Below are 21491 nucleotides of genomic sequence, written 5' to 3'. Positions count from 1 at the left end.
TTTACAGTTTCTATATAGATCTTCCATATATATCTATATAAGGAAAGTGAAAGCATGTAATTTCGAAAATTCTTCAAAAGAAGCTTGCCACAAAATTTATGCATAAATATACATTTTTTTTTACAATAAATTTAGTAAGCAATACTATACTACAATAGTAAAAAGTGTGTGTTAAAGCTTATACATAAAATAATAGATTATAATTTTATTAATACTTAAATAGTATTTATTTACAAAAATACACAATTTAATGTATTTCTAGTATAACTTATTGAATGAAATGAATTGAATACAACTTAGTAAATGTCCTAGCAATTCTTTAAATGTATATATTACATTATTACATTATATTTTCTTAAATTATCACAATTAGAAATTTTCTTTCCTAACTAGACATGTAATTATTGTATGTGCTTTGGACAACTAAATATTATAAATGAAAGATCTAGTAAAAATATGATAAGTCTATAAATGAATACCATTCTACATTTTATTTTATATTTTAATTAATTTTAATTATAAATAATATAGACTTTTCATATTTCTGTTTTAACATGCATTAGATATATTCAAAAGTACTTTGCGTCAATGTAAAATAGTTTGTATAAGTTATATAACATACATACATCATTTATCACATACATATACACATAAAAATTTTTCAGACACTTAATGTACAAATATAGCATATACAGTTGCTCTATTAATTTAGCAATAGACAGAATTAATGAGGACAGGAAAAATATTATATATATATACAAATATTTATTAGATATATCTATGATATCTTTTCTGACGACAATTTAATCACAATAAAATCACATTAAAAAAAACATGCATCCTGTTTTAGAACAAAATTCTGTATGTTTATTTCATGGGCTTCAAGTTAATATTCCGCAACATGCATAAGTCTCGTGCAGTTGCCATGCGTCCAATCACCGTTTGTATATCGTATAATCGTAGTAGAATATCAGTCGTGAACAATTCGGGTAATGCTTTAAGAAGACATGGTACCTAAAAATGAATATATGAACTTACTAATGATAGTTGCACAAAATAATTAATGTAGATATTGAGAAATAAAGATAAAATCTACTATTATTTGTACATACATACAAATACATTGTACATACCAGAGTTTGTGGCATTCCCTGTAACACGATACGAGTTCTATCTTTTCCGCATTGTACTGTAAATCGCAGGAACTGAAATATAAAATGGGTCTGTTGGCACACCTCTCCATCTCTACCAGCTAGAAACGCGAACATGGTGAACAGATTGTTCAATGCAGTCATAAGCGGATCCCTCAGAACGATCATAGATTTTTGTCCATTATTCGTACCCTGCGCTTGTGGACTTTGCGAACCAAACATGGGAACACTCTCACCCGTTTCATTCAATCGCAAGAGCTTATTAGACATGCCTAATGCGTCCAAATCATCCACGTCCACGTCAGGCCGCACGCGTTTACGATTGTTACTCCGATATGGGTTCGAGTTATTGTATTCCAAAGTAGAAAATATACAGTAGACACATAATTTTGCCAGGATAGACGACTGCGGTTCCACAAGCTCATCGCTTCTACGCAACAAAATTTACAAACATAACATAATATTTTGTTTATATGTAAGTATGTGAAAGATAAATATAACAATATGTGATGAACTTACTGCAACGAATTGTCCAAGTATTGCGGTATTAAGTAATTTATGAGATCCAGAGTGCAATTCTCTATATCAAGATGAAAAATGGCAAAGGCTAGATCTACAGCTTGATCTAATTCTTCTTGGTAACGATATTTCAATACTTCCTTTACAATATTCGTAACGAACCATAAAGAACCACCAGTATTTAATAGAGATTCCAGTGACTGTGTAGCTTGAATGTTTATCCACCCACGTTGACTTATGTTCTGCCAAACAGATTCCAATTGTTCCAGTATCGGCTGACGTGAAATAATGCTGCACATATAAAAAAAAAAACCATGAAAATAATTATTTAAATAATAACAAGAATTTTTATAGAGCATCAGAATACCTGTGAGACATCGAAAGCACCTTTGTTTTCGATTGTGTAGGCGGATGTACATCATATTGCATCTTCCGAATTATTTGAAACATTAAACTAGATCTATGTGAAAGGATAGAAAAGCTTAAATCCTATATAATATTCAGAAGATAAACATATAAGAAGTTCGTGTTTTCATTTAACGAAAAGTGGAATTATATATTTTTTCTTTGCTAATACAATGATTCTGTTTTTCTCTCATGCTAATACAGCGTACCTCTCTTTAAGATTGTCCTGCATATCGTCACCTGGCAACGGCGTCAGGAAGTGCTGAACCATATTCATTGGTTTCAATAGAGCGTCCTGATGCGTAATGCTCATATATGCACAAAGCCATGCTGCGGCGCAAACTGGCAGACAGCATGCCGCCGTACGCAAACCGTCCAGAGCCATTTTGACATCACCGGCGCCCAGCACACCGCTCTCCCACGCACAGAGTAATTCCTTCACCGCACCCATCGCTGACTGGCACGCGACGTGCCATTTTAAATTACTCGACTTGAAATCAGGATCTGGCGAATTTAATTGCGTTAGCAAAGCATCCACTCTCGCCGGATCGACGCTCTGCAACATCCTCTGTGGTGACTTTGGCTTCTTTCTTTCAGGCATGCACTCGCGTACCCATTGTTCGAAAAACGAATCCCCGCCTTCTTCTAAGACAACCTATGAGCCAATTCACATCTATGTTATACAATATATATGGAATGTAATCGATATAATATGTTATGAAATCTTTCTAGACTTCGAATAGGAGGAAGCAAACTTACATCAGAACCATATGTTTGCACTATGGAGCACAACATAAGAAACGATACATCGAAAGACATCGCTCTCGTCGCTGCCATTTTGCCAGGCACAGGCTCGTTAATCTGTTTACTGCATTCATTGAGCTTGATAAGTTTGGTAACAAAAGTCTTAAGCTTCCCTTCTACTGTTGCCACAGCCAGCATTAATTCAAAACTGTTCAAAACATGATACAACATACTCAATAAGGAGCTCTTCGTATAATCAGCATTCAACGTCTTCAAAATACCGGCTAGTGTCGGTTCCGCGCATATAATAACTTTTGGGATGGACGATGTCGGAGTGCTAGATGGTTCCAATTTTTGAAGAGTTGCTGTTATTCCCTCCCTAGAACGATTGCATGATAATCGAGAGTAAATTACGACAAACAAAATTTTGACAGAAATATTTCACATATACAACACACACACATTACCTTCTCGCACTTATTTGCTTTGCCTGCTTCTCCGTCACAAGATTTACTTTCTGCAATTCATTTAACAAACATTCTACATAATTACATGAGCATGTAGAATCCATTATATTGAGTAAAGGCGTAAACTGAAGTAATAATTCGAACGCATCTAAAATATCTTGTGAATACTCCAACTTCTCATCACCTACAAGAGCGTATGTATTAGTTATAAGTGCAAACTTCGTTTTTCCAATATCTGGAGAATATCAAATTTTACTCACTATTTATAGTAGACGCGTGCAACTCTTTCAATATGAGAGGTACTTTTAAAAACATGAAGGCTCCCCATTGTGATTCTTTGAATGTTCCTGTCACATTGTGCAGACACATTAAACAAGCGCGAATTATCTCGCAATAAAGCCGTGCATTCGTGTAAGTCTTTAACCTCTGCACCATCAATAACTGATTAACAAACACAGTCGTCTCAGTGCTAGGATTTAATAACACTTGAACAGCAAAAAGTGGTTGTAAGCAATGAGTAATGGATTCCATTTTAATTTTCTCAGGACAAAGACTCTCGATCTCTAGATTGCACAATTTTTTCAAAGAATCCTCTATTGCTACTACAGACTTTTGACTGCTTGTCTTTAGTAATGTCTCAATCTCCTGACATTTCTTCGCAACATCTATATACAAATCTGAAAAAGAAAATTCTATATAATGAAAGGTAAAACATGAATAAAACATTTTTCGATATAAATCTTAAGTATATTATCATTAATTATATACTACCTTTGTCATCATATTTGGCTAGATACATCATTGCACATAGAAAATCTGAGTTCAGCACCTGCTGCAAAATGCTGGCAGGTTTGTCTATTAGCTCATTAGAATGCAGAGTAAGAGGATGGCTCTGCGGTACCTTTGTTAATGCATGCAGATAACATTGCAAGAGCCAATAAACGATAGATAAAACTGCCGCTGCTAAGAGATCCTCTTCTGGTTTACCACGACATGTAATACCGACTTGTATTGATTCCAGAAATTCAAGTAAGCTTAATATGCAGTGAGGCTTGTGAAATGCATCATATTTACTTATTCGCTGCAACACTGCTGCATATGACACCAACTACAAAATAACTTTCATTAACACATGAATTATTGATATTCAAAATACATTAGAATATAATACAAACCTGAGAACTTAAAGAATGTTTAAGATACGATAGGACTAATTGATTAGGCCCTGATCCCACTAATGCTTGTTGCAATATACAATCTGCTAAGTTATGTACATCACCGCTTACCCCCCTTGGAAGAATCTAAAGATTTGCTTTATTTCAGAACATCACAGATAGTATAATAATCATGTTAAAATTGTTTACTGTTGGTGCTTACTGTTTTGATATTAATACCCCATTGCAAATCGGTCCATCGCTCTCGCCATGCTCGTAGCAATAAAGCTTTTAAACTACTGGTTTTACTAGTCACTTTAGTTTCCATTGGTATGGTTAAAACATTATGCAGTTTTTGCCATATTGAGGACGTCTATTCGTTGATAATGAAAAAAACATCTTTCTAAAATAAAAAATAAGATAATAATAATAATATTGATTTTATGTACATAAAATATAAAGAGCGATTGTTTTTTTATTAAGTTTTTAGGTATAAATAAATATAAATATCAACAGTTCATTAATATTGTAAGAATATAACACGATATTATTATTTACAATATTAAGCATAATAACTAATCTAGACTAACCTTTATAAAAATTTGCCTTTTGCTTCGTAGAATACAAACATACACATACATACATACATACATACATACATACATACATACATACATACATACATACATACATACATACATACATACATACATACATACATACATACATACATACATACATACATACATACATACATACATACATACATACATACATACATACATACATACATACATACATACATATATATATATATATATATATATATATATATATATATATATTAAATAATTTTTATTATACATTCTTTGCCGAAAATAAATAGTATTTATTAATATAAAAACATATCATTCTCTTATTTACTTTCTTTTTATGATATATTGTTATCTTTAAGTATATATAGACTATAAACAGGTTCTCTAACCTTAAATTAACAGAACCGAGCATAGACATACAAAAATACATAGAATGCTTTCCATGAAGTAAACATACAAAAAGATTAATTTCCATAAATTAGCATAAAAGAGCACAAAATTTAAATTACAATCTTATAATGTGCAATTTAAATAGAAGCATGGCTAATTTCAATTAAATCTTTTGCTGAATGAAAGCGTGTACTGAGTGAATATATTGTGTGTATATGTGTGATAAATTATATATCACGTTTTTTTTTACAATTATATTTATTATAAACAAAACACAAATAAAATGGAAAGAAATCGTATGCATGCATAAGAACATAGAACTTTAGACTGCCATATGATCTGATGTGATTATACAAATACATAAAAATAAATTGGCGAAAAAACAATAATGGCTTCCAAAAAGCGCAAATATCAACATACATCAAAAGAAAGGAAACTCGATATTTCATTATCATTGCTTGTTCATCCAAGTTGTGTTTGGCAAGACATCGTAAGTGAATAATATATAAAAAGAATATGACAAGTCCGTAATAAAATTCAATTTAGATGTGTAAATTCATATTTAAAATTGATCTCTTATTAATAATATCGACTTATCATTCCTCGGAAATGCTTTAACATGTATTAGATACATAATTTTACGAATAATTTGCATTTATGCAAAATATGTATAAATTTCCTGTACAATCGCTATTAAGGCATTATAATGCTTAGTGTACAAATGTAGCATGTATAGTTGTTGTGCTAATATAACAATTTAAATGGGAATCTTAAACTAAATATTATACAAATATACAAATATTTGAATATCTCTATAAACCTCTTGTTCACAACAGTAAAGAATCATGATTGTGAACATATGCATCATAATTTTACAACAACTATGTTTATTTTGCAGGCTTCAAGTTAATATTACGCAACATGCATAAGTCACGAGCTGTTGCCTTGCGCCCGATTACGGTTTGTATATCGTATAATCTTAGTAGAATATCAGTCGTAAATAATTCGGGTAATGCTTTGAGAAGACAGGGTACCTGAAAACAAACATACAAACTTTCTTATAATTAATATTCTATTATAATATATACAGATCTTACTATATGATTAATAGAAAAACAACTTTTTCACTTATTGTTTTTTGCAAAATTTGTTATTTATATTGAAAATCAAAAATAAATATGCTATTACAACTATTATACATAAATATGTCATATAACATACCAATGTTTGCGGCATTCCCTGCAATATAATACGAGTCCTGTCTTTCCCGCACTGCACTGTAAGCCACAAAAACTGAAATATAAAGTGAGTCTGTTGGGATATCTCACCATCTCTACCAGCCAAAAAACCGAATATAGTAAACAGCTTGTTCAATGCAGTCATAAGTGGATCCTTCAAAACAACCACCGACTTTTGTCCATTATTCGAACTCTGCGCCTGTGGACTCTGCGATCCAAACATAGGAACACTCTCACCCGTTTCATTCAATCGCAAAAGCTTATTAGACATGCTTAATGCATCCAAATCATCCATGTCCAAGTCGCAACGTACACGTTTACGATTGTTACCCCGATATGGATTCGAGTTGATGTATTCCAAAGTGGAAAATATGCAATACACACACAATTTCGCCAGGATAGATGATTGTGGTTCTACAAGTTCGTCACTTCTATGCAACAAAATTTACATTTAATGAATATTTTGAAGTAAGTTTATTTAAATATAAAAGTTTGAGAAATGTAATAATTATATGATAACTTTATTGCATTGTAATAATTATAAACTTACTGCAATGAATTGTGTAAATACTGCGGTATTATGTGATTTATAAGATCCAGAGTGCAATTCTCTATATCAAGATGAAAGATTGCAAAGGCCAGATCTACAGCTTGATCCAATTCTTCTTGGTAACGATATTTCAATACTTCCTTTACAATATTTGTAACAAACCATAAAGAACCACCAGTATTTAATAGAGATTCCAGTGACTGTGTAGCTTGAATGTTTATCCATCCACGTTGATTTATGTTCTGCCAAACAGATTCTAATTGTTCCAGTATCGGCTGCCGTGAAATAATGCTGCACATACAAAAAAGCCATGAAAATGATTTTATCAAAAACAACAACAAGAATTAATTTTTATAGAGTATCACAGTCATAGTACCTATGGGACATTGAAAGCACCTTTGTTTTCGATTGTGTAGGTGGATGTACGTCATATTGCATTTTCCGAATAATTTGAAACATTAAACTGGATCTGTGCAAAAGGATAGAGAAGCATAGATTTCATATAATATCGAAAAAATAAATATATAAGTTAATATATTTATTTAACGAAAAATAGAATTACATATTTTTTCTTTGTTAATTATACAATGATCCTATTTTTCTCATATATTAATACACGTACCTCTCTTTAAGATTGTCCTGCATATCGTCACCCGGCAACGGCGTCAGAAAATGCTGAACCATATTCATTGGTTTCAGTAGAGCGTCCTGGTGCGTAATGCTCATGTATGCGCAAAGCCATGCTGCGGCGCAGACCGGTAGACAGCACGCTGCAGTGCGCAAACCATCTAGAGCCCTTTTCACATCGCCTGCGCCCAGTACACCGCTTTCCCACGCGCTGAGTAACTCCTTTACCGCGCCCATCGCTGACTGGCATGCAACATGCCATTTCAGATTGTTCGACTTGAAATCAGGATCTGGCGACTTTATTTGCGCTAGCAGAGCATCTACTCTTGCCGGATCGATACTCTGCAGCATCTTCTGCGGCGATTTTGGCTTGTTTCGTTCCGGCATACATTCATACACCCATTGCTCGAAAAATGAGTCTCCACCTTCTTCCAGGACAACCTGCAAGCCAATTTACATCTATCTTACACAATATGTATAAAAGATAATCAAACATATGAAATTATGAAGTCTTTCCAGATAAAATTCGTATAGGGTGCAAACTTACGTCGGAGCCATATGTTTGCACTATAGAACACAACATAAGAAATGATACATCGAATAACATTGCTCTTGTAGCTGCTGTTTTATCAGGCACAGGCTCGTTGATCTGTTTACTGCTTTCATTGAATTTGATAAGCTTAGCGACAAATGTTTTCAGTTTCCCCTCTACAGTCGCAACAGCTAGCATCAATTCAAAGCTATTTCCTGTCAAAACGTGATATAGCATGCTCAATAAAGCCTCTTGAATTTTCGTGTAATCGGCATTTAATGTCTTTAAGATTCCAGCTAGTGTCGGTTTTGCTCGTATAATGACCTTCGGAATGGACGACGTCGGAGTGCTGGACGGTTCTAATTTTTGCAGAGCCGCTGTCACTCCCTCCCTATAACAATTGCAAGATAATAAGAAATAAATTACATTGACTCATTGTGTAAGAAATTTTAAAAGGAATAATATTTCGCATATGTATATATATTACCTTCTTGCGCTTATTTGCTTTGCCTGCTTCTCTGTCACAAGATTTACCTTTTGCAATTCATTTAGCAAACATTCTACATAATTACACGAACACGTGGAGTCCATTATATCGAGCAAAGGCGTAAATTGAAGCAACAATTCGAACGCATCTATAATATCTTGTGAGTATTCAAATTTTTCGTCACCTACAAAAAAAATGAAGAAAGACTGTTTCTCGACATCAAAACAATCTTGAAAAATTAGACCTACCATTTAGAGTAGCCGCATGCAACTCTTTCAAGATAAGAGGCACTTTTAAAAATGTAAAAGCTCCCCACTGCGACTCCTTGAATGTTCCTGTCACGTTGTGCAAGCACATCAAACAAGCGCGAATTATCTCGCAATAAAGCCGCGCGTTCGTATAACTTTTTAATCTTTGCACCATCAATAGTTGATTGACGAATACAGCCGTTTCGGTGCTGGGGTTCAATAACACTTGAACGGCAAAAAGTGGTTGCAAACAATGAGTAATAGATTCCATTCTGATTTTCTCAAGACAAAGACTCTCAATCTCCAAATCGCATAACTTTTTCAAAGAATCTTCTATTGGCACCACAGACTTTTGACTACTGGTCTTCAATAATGTTTCAATTTCCTGACATTTCTTTGCAACATCTATATACAAATCTAAGAAAGAAAAAATTGATACATGATATAATGAACAGTAAGATATTAATTTTTTCAACATAAGTATTAAATAGATCACTAATTACCTTTGTCATCATATCTAGCTAGATACATCATCGCACACATAAAATCTGAATTTAACATTTGTTGCAAAATACTGGCAGGTTTATCTATTAGCTCACTCAAATGTGAAATAAGTGGATTATTTTGAGGTGCCTTTGATAATGCATGTAGATAACATTGTAAGAGCCAATGGACAATAGATAAAACCGCCGCTGCTAAGAGATCCTCTTCTGGTTTACCGCGACATGTGATACCAATTTGTATTGATTCCAGAAATTCGAGTAAGCTCAATATGCAATGAGGCTTGTGAAATGCATCGTATTTACTTATTCGTTGCAACACTGCTGCATACGACACCAACTGCAAAATGACTTTCAACATGAATCATTGATATTCAAAATATAGCTACATTAGAATATAATAAACAAACCTGGGAGCTCAAGGAATGTTTAAGATAAGATAAGACTAATTGATTAGGTCCTGGTCCCACTAATGCTTGTTGCAATATACAATCCGCTAAGTTATATACATCACCACTTACACCTCTTGGAAGAATCTAAAGATTTATTTGAATTTATAAGTTGATAAAAAGTATATTATATTAATCAAGTTAAAGCTAAAGTATAGACGCTCACTGTTTTAATATTAATACCCCATTGCAAATCAGTCCAGCGTTCTCTCCATGCTCGTAGCAAGAGAGCTTTTAAGCTGCTAGTTTTACTGGTCACTTTACTAGTCTCCATTGGTAAAGTTAAAGCATTATACAATTTTTGCCACATTAAGAACGTGGTAATTTAAATCTGATAATTTTCAATAAATAAAACATTTTCCTAAAATAAAAAAAGAGATAGTAATATTGATAGACAAGTTATAATGATTTTATATAAAGAAAGTATAAGGAAAACAACTTATTTTTAGACATCTATTTAAATACGGACTATTATTAAATAAGTATTAATTGTCGATAATTTATTAGAATTGTAAGTATAAATTTTCTAGATCGAACACTAAAGCATACTTATTGCTATTTACAATAAATATAATAAATATACTAACTTAAACTAACCTTTATAAAATTTGTCGTCTGTAGTTATAAAATATATATAAATCAATTTCTATTATAAATTCATCGACAAAAATAGATAGTAATTTTTACTGTAAAAATTTATCTCACTCTCTTATTTCCTCTTTTTTATAATATATTGTTATCTTATACAAGTACATAGATGTAAACCGCGCGTCTCTACATTTTCATTTTCTCATTTTCCGTAGTCAGAGTAATCAGACTCAAACAGAATCAGAACGCATCAAAAAATAGAAAGAGGTAGTTGCTGTACGATCACCAATCTGTCTTTGTCTAACGACACGTGGTAGGGTAAAGGCTCTTGTACAATGCGAAACAATAACGATAGAAACAAGGGAATAGCAATAGCAATAGACAATATCGCATTAAATGTTGTTTTCATTAGAACACTGCTTAATCGAAAAAGCAAATCTCTCATTGGATATATATCTATATATCTATATATTTACGCTATTCCACTGCATGGGTTTGCATCCTTAAGCGAGGAGCACACACTTTTGCATAAGCGCATAATCATAAACATAAAGAAATTGATTGGTCCACAAATATATGCATAATGAAATGAACCAATCAATTTCTTCGCTTATGCAAAAGTGTGTGCTCCTCGCTTTAATCCTTAAAGAAATGACCAATAACAATTGATTATTCTTCTCCATATTTGATTGATCAATTTTTTATGACTTGAGACTTACTACATCTCGTTTCAAGAACCGTAAAGCTAGTATCTAGACTACGCTTTGAAAATTGAAGATTAAAAATTGAAATTTGACTAATCAGGAAGTCGAGCATGTAACTTTTTTCCTAGAGCGGAAACGTAAAAAATTAAAAATTTTTAACATTGAAATTAATGGCAAGATTTTTCACTTTTCACGCCCTAGGGAAAAAGTTACATGATCCATTCCCAGAACAAAAGGTACTAAAATTTCTTTGTCCTGATTGGTCAAAATTTAATCTTCAATCTCGATCTTTAATGCGTAGTTTGATACGGGCTTAATAAGTCCCCTATCATAGGGGCAAAAATGAACGGAAGTGCAACGTAAAGGCTTTGAACTTCCGGCCACCCGTTTCCACTTTCGTCAAGCGAGGTGGACTGATGGTGGACGTACTAGCAACGTCTCCATTCCCCGTCGTTCTTATCGCCGTCTAGTTGTTCAACTCTGCGGAAGAAAGTCGGCGAAAGAGTGCGATAGTCCCAAAAGGGACGAATATCCAAAAAAAGAAGAGGAAGAAGATATATAATACATAATCTTGATATTTCGTCAGAATTGCTTACTGACTCAAACTTGTCAGCCTTTCCGTTTTTCGGCATCGTGCATCGATAGTTTCCTTCTTCATTTTGTTCGAACACTGTATCCATCGAGAAGAACGGCACAATGACGGACAATCGTAAGTACTGTATATGATAAAATTATGCGCTTAATTACAGTCACGTTGCTCTCTCTGTAACGTACGAGTTCGAAATATTTGTTTTCCTGCACTAGACGGGTTGGAATAATGCTGGCGTCGCAATCTCGTCTCTTCTCGCGGTGTCGATTATACGAAAATGGCGATCAGCAAGTTGTATCGAAAATACCAAATAACGCTGCGATTATTGAAAATTGCCATATTTTCTTAAATATATTAAAGAGATGAATAGAATATCAATTTCGTATATAATATATAAATTATTTCATATAATATAAAAATTAAAAATAAATGATAAAACGGCATCATAATTATTGAAATGTTTACATTGAATTTTACACAGAATACTCCAATTATCAACAACAAGGATATAATCAGTATAGCCAACCACCGCCTTCAGCTGGTCAGGATACATCATATCCACCTCCCTCTGCAGGTACAGGTGGCTATAATCAATACAGTCAGCCGCCTCCAAGTACTGGTACCAATTATGGCAATTACGGTGGCTATAATTCTAACACTGGTCAAGACTACAATCCGTCTCAAAATCAAGGCAGTTATGGACAGAATAGCTACAGTGGAGGTAGTAATGCAGGCAGTGGAGATAGTAGTAATAATTACGGTGGAAACTATGGACATGGAAGTAGCGGAGGCAGTGGTGGCGGATATAATCGTAACTCTGGTGGTGGCTATAGTGGAGGTAAATATCTTCTTTGTATCGACTGCATATTTTTTTTTCTTTCTTTTTTTCTGTTAAGTATTGCTCTTTTTTCTATAACTATACTATCTCAAAAATTTATTTTATATTATTTTAAACTCTTAAAAATGAGATATCTAGCTACTGGTAAATTATTTTTCTTTTCTTATTAAATTATAGTTAATATTTATCTTATTTGCATGTTTTTTAGGCCAAGGAGGTAGCGGCGGAGGCGGTAGATACGGCGATCGCGGCGGTTATGGAGATCGCTCCGGCGGTGGTTACAAGTAAGTTTATTTTCTAAATTTTTAATATATTTTAATAAAGCGACAATCGGAACAACAGACTCCGACATATTAAATTAAAGCCAACAGCCACTGCATTCACAGTGATCGATCTCACAGTAAACGATTTTGTTGAAGCAAAATCAAAGGTATGCAATGAAGTTCTTAACGCAGTAATGGAAACTCTTGTTGTATCATCATTACGAACGGTTTTATGCCCGGTTGGGCGTTAATATGTTTGAAGTATGCCTACAGGTTTAAGTGACAGATGTAACTGAGGTAAAGAGGTAAAGAAACAGTATGTGACAAATGACGTAAAAAGGTTGTAATATCGACATCTTATTCGCTGGTTCTAGAATTGTAACAAATACATAACACACACGCACATACATACATAAATGACGTACGTACATATGTACATGTGTCGTAGTTACATGCAAAGGTCTTAAATCAATCAAGATCGTACAGCGATTGATGTCGCCACTGGGATCAGTTGTAATATTATTTCTATTAGGCATATTAAATACGTTTAGGCAATTATAAGGTAATTAGAGTCTATCGTAAGAGATTACGTTATCGAACTACTATTATCGTATAGGCATTTTTCGAAAAAATATATGTTTTGAGAATAAGCTGTTATGCGACATGTGTTAAATTCGCATATAACATATTTGCTTTCAACATGGTTTTACTGCGTATTGTTACTTCTAGCTATGATGTATTGGTATTATTGTAGCAGGTATTTTTTGAAAAATATTTTTTCTATTAAAAAAAAAAAAAATTATATATATATACTGATAAATCTCGATACGAAGTATACAAACATGTGAAAAGAACAAAGTGTGTTGGCTGTGTTTTACGTTTAGAAATTTCCCAACTGCAACAGAATCAACGGCAGCGGATGCTTGGCAATATTTCTTTCCGCGGCAAAAATTTTTTACTTGCAATATATACAAGTAATCTCTTACTTTTTTGGGAGGGTTTAAAAAATGACGGGATATGTTGAAATAAAACTGAAAAATATTTTTGTCAAGATTTGTCTTTCCGTCGAACTCATATTATCCGGATCGAATATATCGAAACACTTTAATTTAATTTTATTTCAATTTAAGTGTTGCTGTTCTCATATATATATATATATAAAGATAATCTCTGCATGCTAAACAAGAGAAAACTGACAAACGTAACTTGACGTCAGGACGAAACCGGCAAAACTAATGTAAATCATGATGTAATGACTGTAACAGACATTTAGACAAATAGGTACATCAATCAAGAAGAACGAACGGTGGCGAGCGGCATACATACGATTCGCCATGCATCGATCGATCGATCACAGTCTGTCCATGAGTCAACTCATTGGTATATCTGCTTCTATGTTTTAGCAGTGGCGGTGGCCGTGGTGGTTATAACAAAGGTAAATGCACCAGACTGTTTGTACTAGTCTGGTGCTAAATATTCTAGCTTTCACTCTACTATTTATATGATCTTTTAAATACTCGGTTACTCGGTTATTATATGAAAGGGCTGCTATGCAACATTGTTAGGAGGAGCATTTTAAAATATCTCTCAATAGTAATTACTCATTCATGTAATACGATAGATTCGCACGGCATTCTTTGAAGCGAGAATGAGAAGAATCAATAATAAATTGTTCCAATTCTACTTGTATATAATTGAAAAAGTGACCATATATATTATATAATCACCAATTGCTTTTTTTTCCTATGAACGGCAATGTTTTTGTGTCGCTTTATGCTATGTTATCGTAAAAAATAAGATTCGCAAAAGCAGGACATTTTGTCCAATCAAAAAATTAGATGTCTTATATTCTGTAAGATAAGTAATAATTTATTACTCTGTATATCCAACCACAAGTAACGCACTGTGCAGTGATGTCGTTCAGTGCAAAAGCAGTGTTTTGGAAAATCCCTTAAAAAGGTTGATGAAAGAGGTTCGTCTTAAAAAAAGGTATAAAAAGGTATGGACATTACGCTCATTTTGCGAAAGAGAAAGCAAAATCGAACAAAACTTGTACAATACGATTATCCTATATATTTTTGGTATGGTCATACCACATTTGGACGCGATATTTTCAAACTGTATAAGCGTGAAAATATGTATAATAGGCGCGAAAAAAGGAGTAAATAAAAGGCAGCTGGTGAGCTACTTGCCAATCTATTAAATCTTTAAGCGTAAGAGGTAATGTTGCAGCCCTTTTGTATGTTCAGCTGCAACCTTGTGTTCTGTATGTATCGTTAGGAATTAATTGGAGTATTAGCCTGCTAATATACTAATATACATTAGGTTTCTATAAATCAAATGATTTACACAAAGAGATTAGGATGTATACTGCACATACATAAATATAACGTTAAAGTGTATAAGAATCTTCAAATTATGGAGATATATATATATATGAAATTGTCAATCATTATTTAATAGAATTGTATAGACTATCTCTTTTTTTTATTCTTTTTTTTTAAGACCTCTTGAAAAGAAGTATACAACAATAATTATATTTAATGAATAATAATATAAATTATGCGTAACGAGAGGTAAAATAATGTCCTATAAGAATATACATACATAAGAGCGTATATACGTATCTAGATATTAAATATTTAATATAAGTTATAATATATGCTATACGAAAGAAAAACTTAATCTTGTGTTGTACGATTTATGTGTAAACTCAAATTGAATCGTAAAGTTAGAATGTAAACCAAATAAAATTGATAATTTATTTCTTCTGCTTATAATTTAGAAAAACGATAGAAAAGTTTTACAATATCGAAGCCGCACATGTGTACGGTTCCCAAGCGGCACGATATCGTAAGGCTATTAGAAAAGTGTGAAAACTAACATCTTGGAAACACAAGCATTATCCTAAGAACTGTCATTGTATTATTAGGAGAAATACGAGAAAGTTTGAGATACGACTTGATAATTTTTATCAAAAGTTGTGTGAAAACTTGAAGAAAGGTATAAGGACAATGTTTCGAAGTATTCATGATGTCTTGTGAAGTTAGTCATTATTCATATAGAGAATGTGCAATGCTGCGAAACACTTTCCTTATACTTTTAGATTAGGATAAAGTAGTAGTTCCGGGAACAGTAGAGATACGCGAATATATTTTTACTTTAGACGTTTCTCTGTGCGACGAATCATAACTCTCGGTCCATTGCAGGAGGCTACGGTGACCGCAACAGTGGCGGTGACGGAATGGTTACTCAAGAAGATACTATCTTTGTATCCGGTATGGATTCATCGATCTCCGAGGAAGAAATTTGTCAACATTTCGGTGCGATCGGCGTGATTAAAGTATGTTATCTTGTCCATTTATACGTAGATATATATTTATATTATATATAGTAATAAATATGTGCATGATTCGAGATAATAATGTTATTATTACAAACTGAGAATCAAACGCATTTAAAATTCAATGTGAGATATCTCTCAAGCTATTACTTGATTAGTCTATGATATTTCATAATGTACAATAATATAGAGATAGTCGATTTAATTACACACTTATTAGATATTTAATGAATGTTTCCAGCATGATAAACGTACGGGCAAGCCGAAAATTTGGATGTACAAAGATAAGAATACGGGAAAATCGAAAGGGGAGGCGACAGTCACTTATGATGATCAGAACGCCGCCCGCTCGGCCATTAGTTGGTTCGATGGCAAGGATTTTAAGGGTTGCACGATAAAAGTACAAATTGCGCAGCATAAGAGTAGCTGGCAAGGTAATCGGATGGGTGGCAGTCGCGGCGGCGGTGGTCGCGGCCGTGGTGGCGGCGGCGGTTTCGGAGGTCGCGGTGGCAGTGATCGCGATGATCATCATCGTGGGGGTGGCGATGATCGTGGAAGTCGCGACGGCGGAGGCCGCGGTGGCGACTGGAGGTACATTATATCTTGTATCAAATACAATTTTTTCATTATATTGTGGCATATTATTATATCATTACTAAATGCTAATTATACATCTAACGGTGGAGGAAGATATTGAGATGTATCAAGGAAAAAGCAATTATTACAAAAAATTGTTTGAAACAGGTGTCCGAATCCCGATTGCGGTAATACAAATTTCGCATGGCGGGATCAATGTAATCTCTGCAAAAGCTTAAAACCAGAGGGTCTCGGTGGTTACGGCGGCGGGGGTGGCAGCGGCGGTAGGGGCGGTGGTCGAGGTGGTGGGGATCGCGGAAGCCGAGGAGGTTACAGAAGCGATCGAGGCGGACGCGGAGGTGACAGAGGTGGTAGAGGTGGCGGTGGCGGTGGTGGTTTCCGGGGTGGAGATCGAGGAGGCCGTGGAGGCCGAGGTGGTCCTATGAGGGGAGGCGGCGGGTAAGGTTTCCATTTTTTCTCAATTTACATGATCCTTAGAATTTTATGAATTATCTTTCATGTTTACAGTTATTTTTTTCCATATAACGAACATAAAAAGATTAAAGATCAAACATAATACATATATGTATATATATATATATATATATATATATATATATATATATATATATATGTTTGATCTTTATATATGTATATATATATATATATATATATATATATATATATATATTAATCATACATTAATTTACATATTTTTATTTTATTTTAGTCGAGGCGAAAGGGACAGGGATCGTCAGCGACCATATTAATTTCATATTCGTATAACGGTCGTACGACTCTTACTGTCACTAAACGACTTGTACACATTTTTGTATACACAATTTTAATGCTTGTACATTTCGCCAAGTGATAAATCAATCTTTACATGTGTCGTATACCTTTATTTTCTTTTCATGTAATTTTTTTTTATATTTATCGGGAATACGAACTACATATGTATATTACGTTCGTGTATACAAAACTATTCCTATGTAAAATCAAATCCAATAGAAAATAATAGGTAAGACTATGCATTGCGTAAGTATGTATGTAACTGATTGACTTATTTATCGCTCACTATTTCATTTAAAAAAAAATAAAAGCGAGAAAACTTTGGGAAAATTTATTTATTGAAAGTTGAAAATATAATACAGTTAATTTGTGTTATATGTGTGTGTGTGTGTATGTGTACAAATCTGATGGAGAATTATATAATTCAGATATGTGACCAAAATAAATACGTCTTCGTCTGTAATCGGACTCGACAGATATCGAATTTCTTAAACAAACTGTATTTAACATTTTTCTTTTTCTTTTTTTATTACGGTAAATATATTTATATAGTTATCGTATATCGCATTTGCTAAAGAGATGTTATGCATATAATGTGTATGACATGTGTAGTATATCGGTATTTTATATAATTTTTCGGTATGTATATGTACACAGATACCTAAGTATGGATAGATTACATGAAGACCTCTAGTTTTTATGGATTTACTTGAATGCACCATAACCATTCGTTTCTCTTCGCTCAATCTCTACGCTTGCGTGACTCCTTGGACAGTTCCTAAAATATAAACAAATATTTTGAGATTATTGAAATAAAACTCCTTCTATCAAAATTTTTATAAAAAAGAATGATGCGATAATTCTAAGAATACTTATAAAGAAATTATTTTCATTATTAAAATCATTAACTTGTCAAACACTTTTTACCTTTTGCGTAAGTATCACAAGAAGGTGTCGAAAAATGCCTACAAAATCGATGAACAAGTCCAAGGAATGCATGATGAAGTCTCTGCTACCCATGTGATGTTTCTCGATAATCAACTGCGTGTCATAAATGACAAAGCCGCAAATCACGAATAATCCTACATATAAATGCGCTTGGTAGATAAAAGTCGAACGCAAGAATAGATTGGCAAAGGAAAACAGGATCATGATGTTCAGCATGCTCATTAAAGTGCCACCAAGATACAGCCAGCGACCACGTTCAGCCAAAAGTGCAGAAATGCTGAAGGAAACGAAAACTACTGTCGTACCTGTAATCATTTTATTATGCAATATTATCATATTACATATATACATATACACACATTTAAAAACAATTAATTTAATAGTAATATTAATCATTTATCGATAATGACGATGTTTTTATAATTTTTACATAATGTTACATAAGATAAAAAATTAAAAATTCCTAATATAAAAAACAATATTTTAGATCTAATAACGCATTATCTTAGAAAATTGTAAGAAATAGCAAAAGAAATTGCTCACTCACCAACTAATGCTGTTACCACTATACTTGGGTCTATGCTGACTACCATCTCAAGCAACGGACCTAATCCGAGACCAGACAGGAATGCAAATCCCAGAAGGTAACTGAGGCGTAGCTTTTGATTTTTGCCATTATCAGGTGTTGTCATTAATGCAATGAGGAGACCCAGGGTACCAAAAGTTGTCAATAGGTTAGCCTGCAGAAGCTGTGTATACATGTGTACATAAGCTCCTGCAGCTGCTGATACAGTGGACAGGGACAAGCAACCATAGACATTCTTCAAGTGTTGTCTCACCGGTGCATTTCTGTGAATAGCATTAACAATTGCTGATTAATATAAATCACTTTGTGAGAATATATAATATTGAGGAGAGAATTTATTTTTGTTTTATGAAAGTATATCTATAATGCACGAACGATAATCTCTTTATCTGCAATCTTGTATTGGAAATGTATATATTTTTTATACAAATTTATTATCTATAAATTTTGCATAAAACAATTTATTTTTTTTATGCTTGCTTAATCAAAATTTTAAAATTTCAAATATTTTGTTTGTCCATCAATTTTTTCTCCATGAATAGTATAATGTCTTCATCTTTTTTGAAAAATTGATCCGTTTTACAAGATATGTCATTCATCATTTGCAACATTCTCAACTCTAAAAATAATTTTATAGCTGCATCTTTATTTCATTGAAGAAGATATCATGGAAATTTAATAATATCTTAAAATGCAAAGAATATGATAGATATAAAATTTATGTCATCATTATCATTAATATTGTTTGGAAAACAAAAACAATATCGTATCAAAATAATCTATCCAATGCGAAGATAGACTAATCTGATTAGATAACGTTTTAGAAACCGAGAATATTTTTTACTATGTCATTTTTCCTTTTCTCTATCTCTCTCCTTCCGTACGTTTATAATGCACGAACTCTGAATTTACTATATATATATATATAGTAAATTCAGAAACATAAATTTGAAGACGAAGAGAATATCAATGCGTGAATTTTGTCTATACTATATATATATATATATATATATATATATATATATATATATATATATATATATATAGTATAGACAAAATTCACGCATTGATATTCTCTTCGTCTTCAAAAATTTATGCTCTTTTCCCTTCGAAATAACCTCATATATATTTACTTTGCAAAAGACACGACGCAACGCAACTAAAAACAAGCGTATGCATAAAAAAAGTTGAAAAGTTTTATATAGCATGTCTGTACACTTTTACTTCGCATTAAATATTAATGATAAATGACATTGAGAAGTTTAAAATTGATTTTCCCATAACGAAAATATCAAAGATCATTATTGTAGCCATGAGAGTTCTTTCGACATTATGCAGTGTGTTCACGCTTTCATTATATATGTTCATTACTTATACACGTAAATTGCGTCGTCCTATATCTACGAATGAACGGTGCTAGTTTTGAAACACGTATCAAACGAAACTTGAAGGTCATGAAATATCGCGACGCGACACACACACACAACACACACACACACACACATATATATATATATATACACATATCGTAAATTCTATACTAATCATTCTTGGCGGAGAATTCGGAGGTTTGCGAGATAAAAACAGATCGCGAAAATTACGTCGCAAAAAGCAAGAAGACGAGAAAAATCGCGTAAATATTCCAGATCAACGACTATTTCGTCAAAAATAAACGCTGGAGAAATTGCGCGTCGAAAAATATATAGACTTACAATGTGTTGCTGAAGGAATTTATAAAAGTGTTGAAGACCGCTGCCATAATTTTGCTGTCGCTCGGCTGATTCTGGATGATTCTTTCTGACGATCGCCACACGCGTTACACGAGATGCTCACTCACACGACTCACGACCCCGATGCCACGATGACTGGTGATATTTCGTATCGTCGATTCTATATGCGCAAGACGAAATTGTCGTGGCGAAGTCGATGAATTGTATGCACGTAGCCGATCTTTGCACAGGGACACGTCAGTGATATTTCTACGCGTAAAAATCGACGAGACAGACGAGGATAGGACGAGAATGGACGTGTTCGATTGGTGCTGCGGGCTGACTAGATGGCGTCATTGAACACAGCTCGAATACACAATGTCATGTTTTTTTTCTTTTTTAATTAGTTTTCTTTTGCTTTTTTATTAAAAAAATATCGAGATTTAAATCAATATTTTATTATTCAATGTTTCTTTCTTCTTCCTTATTATCTTTCTA

General features: G+C 33.2%; 4 protein-coding genes across 9 annotated transcripts; 1 reads left to right on the top strand and 3 right to left on the bottom strand.

Moving 5' to 3' along the window:
* Positions 1-750: 750 nt before the first annotated feature.
* LOC126857919 (mediator of RNA polymerase II transcription subunit 24-like) lies at positions 751-5381 on the bottom strand. 4 transcript variants are annotated; one of them, XM_050607813.1, is made up of 12 exons: positions 5365-5381; positions 4664-4813; positions 4462-4587; positions 4058-4394; positions 3547-3978; positions 3287-3470; positions 2835-3198; positions 2285-2730; positions 2038-2130; positions 1671-1961; positions 1134-1581; positions 751-1014 (listed from the first exon to the last, which is right to left on the bottom strand). In XM_050607813.1, exons 2-12 carry the CDS (start codon positions 4766-4768, stop codon positions 868-870), a joined length of 2973 nt encoding a protein of 990 aa, XP_050463770.1. In that variant the 5' UTR covers positions 4769-4813; positions 5365-5381; the 3' UTR covers positions 751-867. The 4 variants fall into 4 exon arrangements, with proteins under 4 accessions (XP_050463770.1, XP_050463772.1, XP_050463769.1 ...); XM_050607815.1 differs by having other exon boundaries at positions 3547-3963; XM_050607812.1 differs by lacking the exon at positions 5365-5381 and adding an exon at positions 5031-5245 and having other exon boundaries at positions 4664-4843.
* A 600-nt stretch (positions 5382-5981) lies between these two features.
* LOC126857918 (mediator of RNA polymerase II transcription subunit 24-like) lies at positions 5982-11003 on the bottom strand. Its single transcript, XM_050607811.1, has 12 exons — positions 10655-11003; positions 10224-10418; positions 10019-10144; positions 9612-9948; positions 9109-9525; positions 8861-9044; positions 8389-8764; positions 7837-8282; positions 7591-7683; positions 7215-7505; positions 6648-7095; positions 5982-6460 (listed from the first exon to the last, which is right to left on the bottom strand). Exons 2-12 carry the CDS (start codon positions 10365-10367, stop codon positions 6314-6316), a joined length of 3009 nt encoding a protein of 1002 aa, XP_050463768.1. The 5' UTR covers positions 10368-10418; positions 10655-11003; the 3' UTR covers positions 5982-6313.
* A 731-nt stretch (positions 11004-11734) lies between these two features.
* Positions 11735-18084, top strand: LOC126857976 (RNA-binding protein cabeza). Of its 3 annotated transcripts, none has more exons than XM_050607929.1 (8): positions 11735-12058; positions 12420-12776; positions 12985-13060; positions 14446-14474; positions 16249-16382; positions 16624-16973; positions 17127-17417; positions 17689-18084. In XM_050607929.1, the coding sequence occupies exons 1-8, from the start codon at positions 12046-12048 to the stop codon at positions 17726-17728; spliced, it is 1290 nt and encodes a 429-aa protein (XP_050463886.1). In that variant the 5' UTR covers positions 11735-12045; the 3' UTR covers positions 17729-18084. The 3 variants fall into 3 exon arrangements, with proteins under 3 accessions (XP_050463886.1, XP_050463885.1, XP_050463888.1); XM_050607928.1 differs by having other exon boundaries at positions 11736-12058; positions 14443-14474; XM_050607931.1 differs by lacking the exons at positions 11735-12058; positions 14446-14474 and having other exon boundaries at positions 12429-12776.
* LOC126857977 (probable Bax inhibitor 1) lies at positions 18071-21318 on the bottom strand. The gene is made up of 4 exons (XM_050607932.1): positions 20997-21318; positions 19246-19547; positions 18678-19003; positions 18071-18528 (listed from the first exon to the last, which is right to left on the bottom strand). The coding sequence occupies exons 1-4, from the start codon at positions 21041-21043 to the stop codon at positions 18493-18495; spliced, it is 711 nt and encodes a 236-aa protein (XP_050463889.1). The 5' UTR covers positions 21044-21318; the 3' UTR covers positions 18071-18492.
* Between the last annotated feature and the right edge of the window lie 173 nt (positions 21319-21491).

Source organism: Cataglyphis hispanica, chromosome 23 (assembly GCF_021464435.1).
Source record: "Cataglyphis hispanica isolate Lineage 1 chromosome 23, ULB_Chis1_1.0, whole genome shotgun sequence".
NCBI classification, from domain to species: domain Eukaryota; kingdom Metazoa; phylum Arthropoda; class Insecta; order Hymenoptera; family Formicidae; genus Cataglyphis; species Cataglyphis hispanica.
Note: the sequence above shows the minus strand (reverse complement) of the source record. Positions and strands in the feature narration are given on the sequence as shown.

What these genes read in the sequence shown, in the direction of transcription:
- LOC126857919 (XM_050607813.1), bottom strand. Translation starts at nt 4,768, where the DNA reads ATGGAAACTAAAGTGACTAGTAAAACCAGTAGTTTAAAAGCTTTATTG. An exon ending in TACTTGGACAATTCGTTGCA is followed by an intron (nt 1,582 to 1,670) that starts GTAAGTTCATCA and finishes TTTGTTGCGTAG; the next exon opens with AAGCGATGAGCTTGTGGAAC. An exon ending in AGGGAATGCCACAAACTCTG is followed by an intron (nt 1,015 to 1,133) that starts GTATGTACAATG and finishes ATTCATTTTTAG; the next exon opens with GTACCATGTCTTCTTAAAGC.
- LOC126857918 (XM_050607811.1), bottom strand. Translation starts at nt 10,367, where the DNA reads ATGTGGCAAAAATTGTATAATGCTTTAACTTTACCAATGGAGACTAGT. An exon ending in GGGGTATTAATATTAAAACA is followed by an intron (nt 10,145 to 10,223) that starts GTGAGCGTCTAT and finishes ATAAATCTTTAG; the next exon opens with ATTCTTCCAAGAGGTGTAAG. An exon ending in GTGCTTTCAATGTCCCATAG is followed by an intron (nt 7,506 to 7,590) that starts GTACTATGACTG and finishes TTGTATGTGCAG; the next exon opens with CATTATTTCACGGCAGCCGA.
- LOC126857976 (XM_050607928.1), top strand. An exon ending in GTGCGATCGGCGTGATTAAA is followed by an intron (nt 16,383 to 16,623) that starts GTATGTTATCTT and finishes GAATGTTTCCAG; the next exon opens with CATGATAAACGTACGGGCAA. An exon ending in GGCCGCGGTGGCGACTGGAG is followed by an intron (nt 16,974 to 17,126) that starts GTACATTATATC and finishes TGTTTGAAACAG; the next exon opens with GTGTCCGAATCCCGATTGCG.
- LOC126857977 (XM_050607932.1), bottom strand. Translation starts at nt 21,043, where the DNA reads ATGGCAGCGGTCTTCAACACTTTTATAAATTCCTTCAGCAACACATT. An exon ending in AATTCCTTCAGCAACACATT is followed by an intron (nt 19,548 to 20,996) that starts GTAAGTCTATAT and finishes TGCTATTCACAG; the next exon opens with AAATGCACCGGTGAGACAAC. An exon ending in TTGTGATACTTACGCAAAAG is followed by an intron (nt 18,529 to 18,677) that starts GTAAAAAGTGTT and finishes TTTATATTTTAG; the next exon opens with GAACTGTCCAAGGAGTCACG.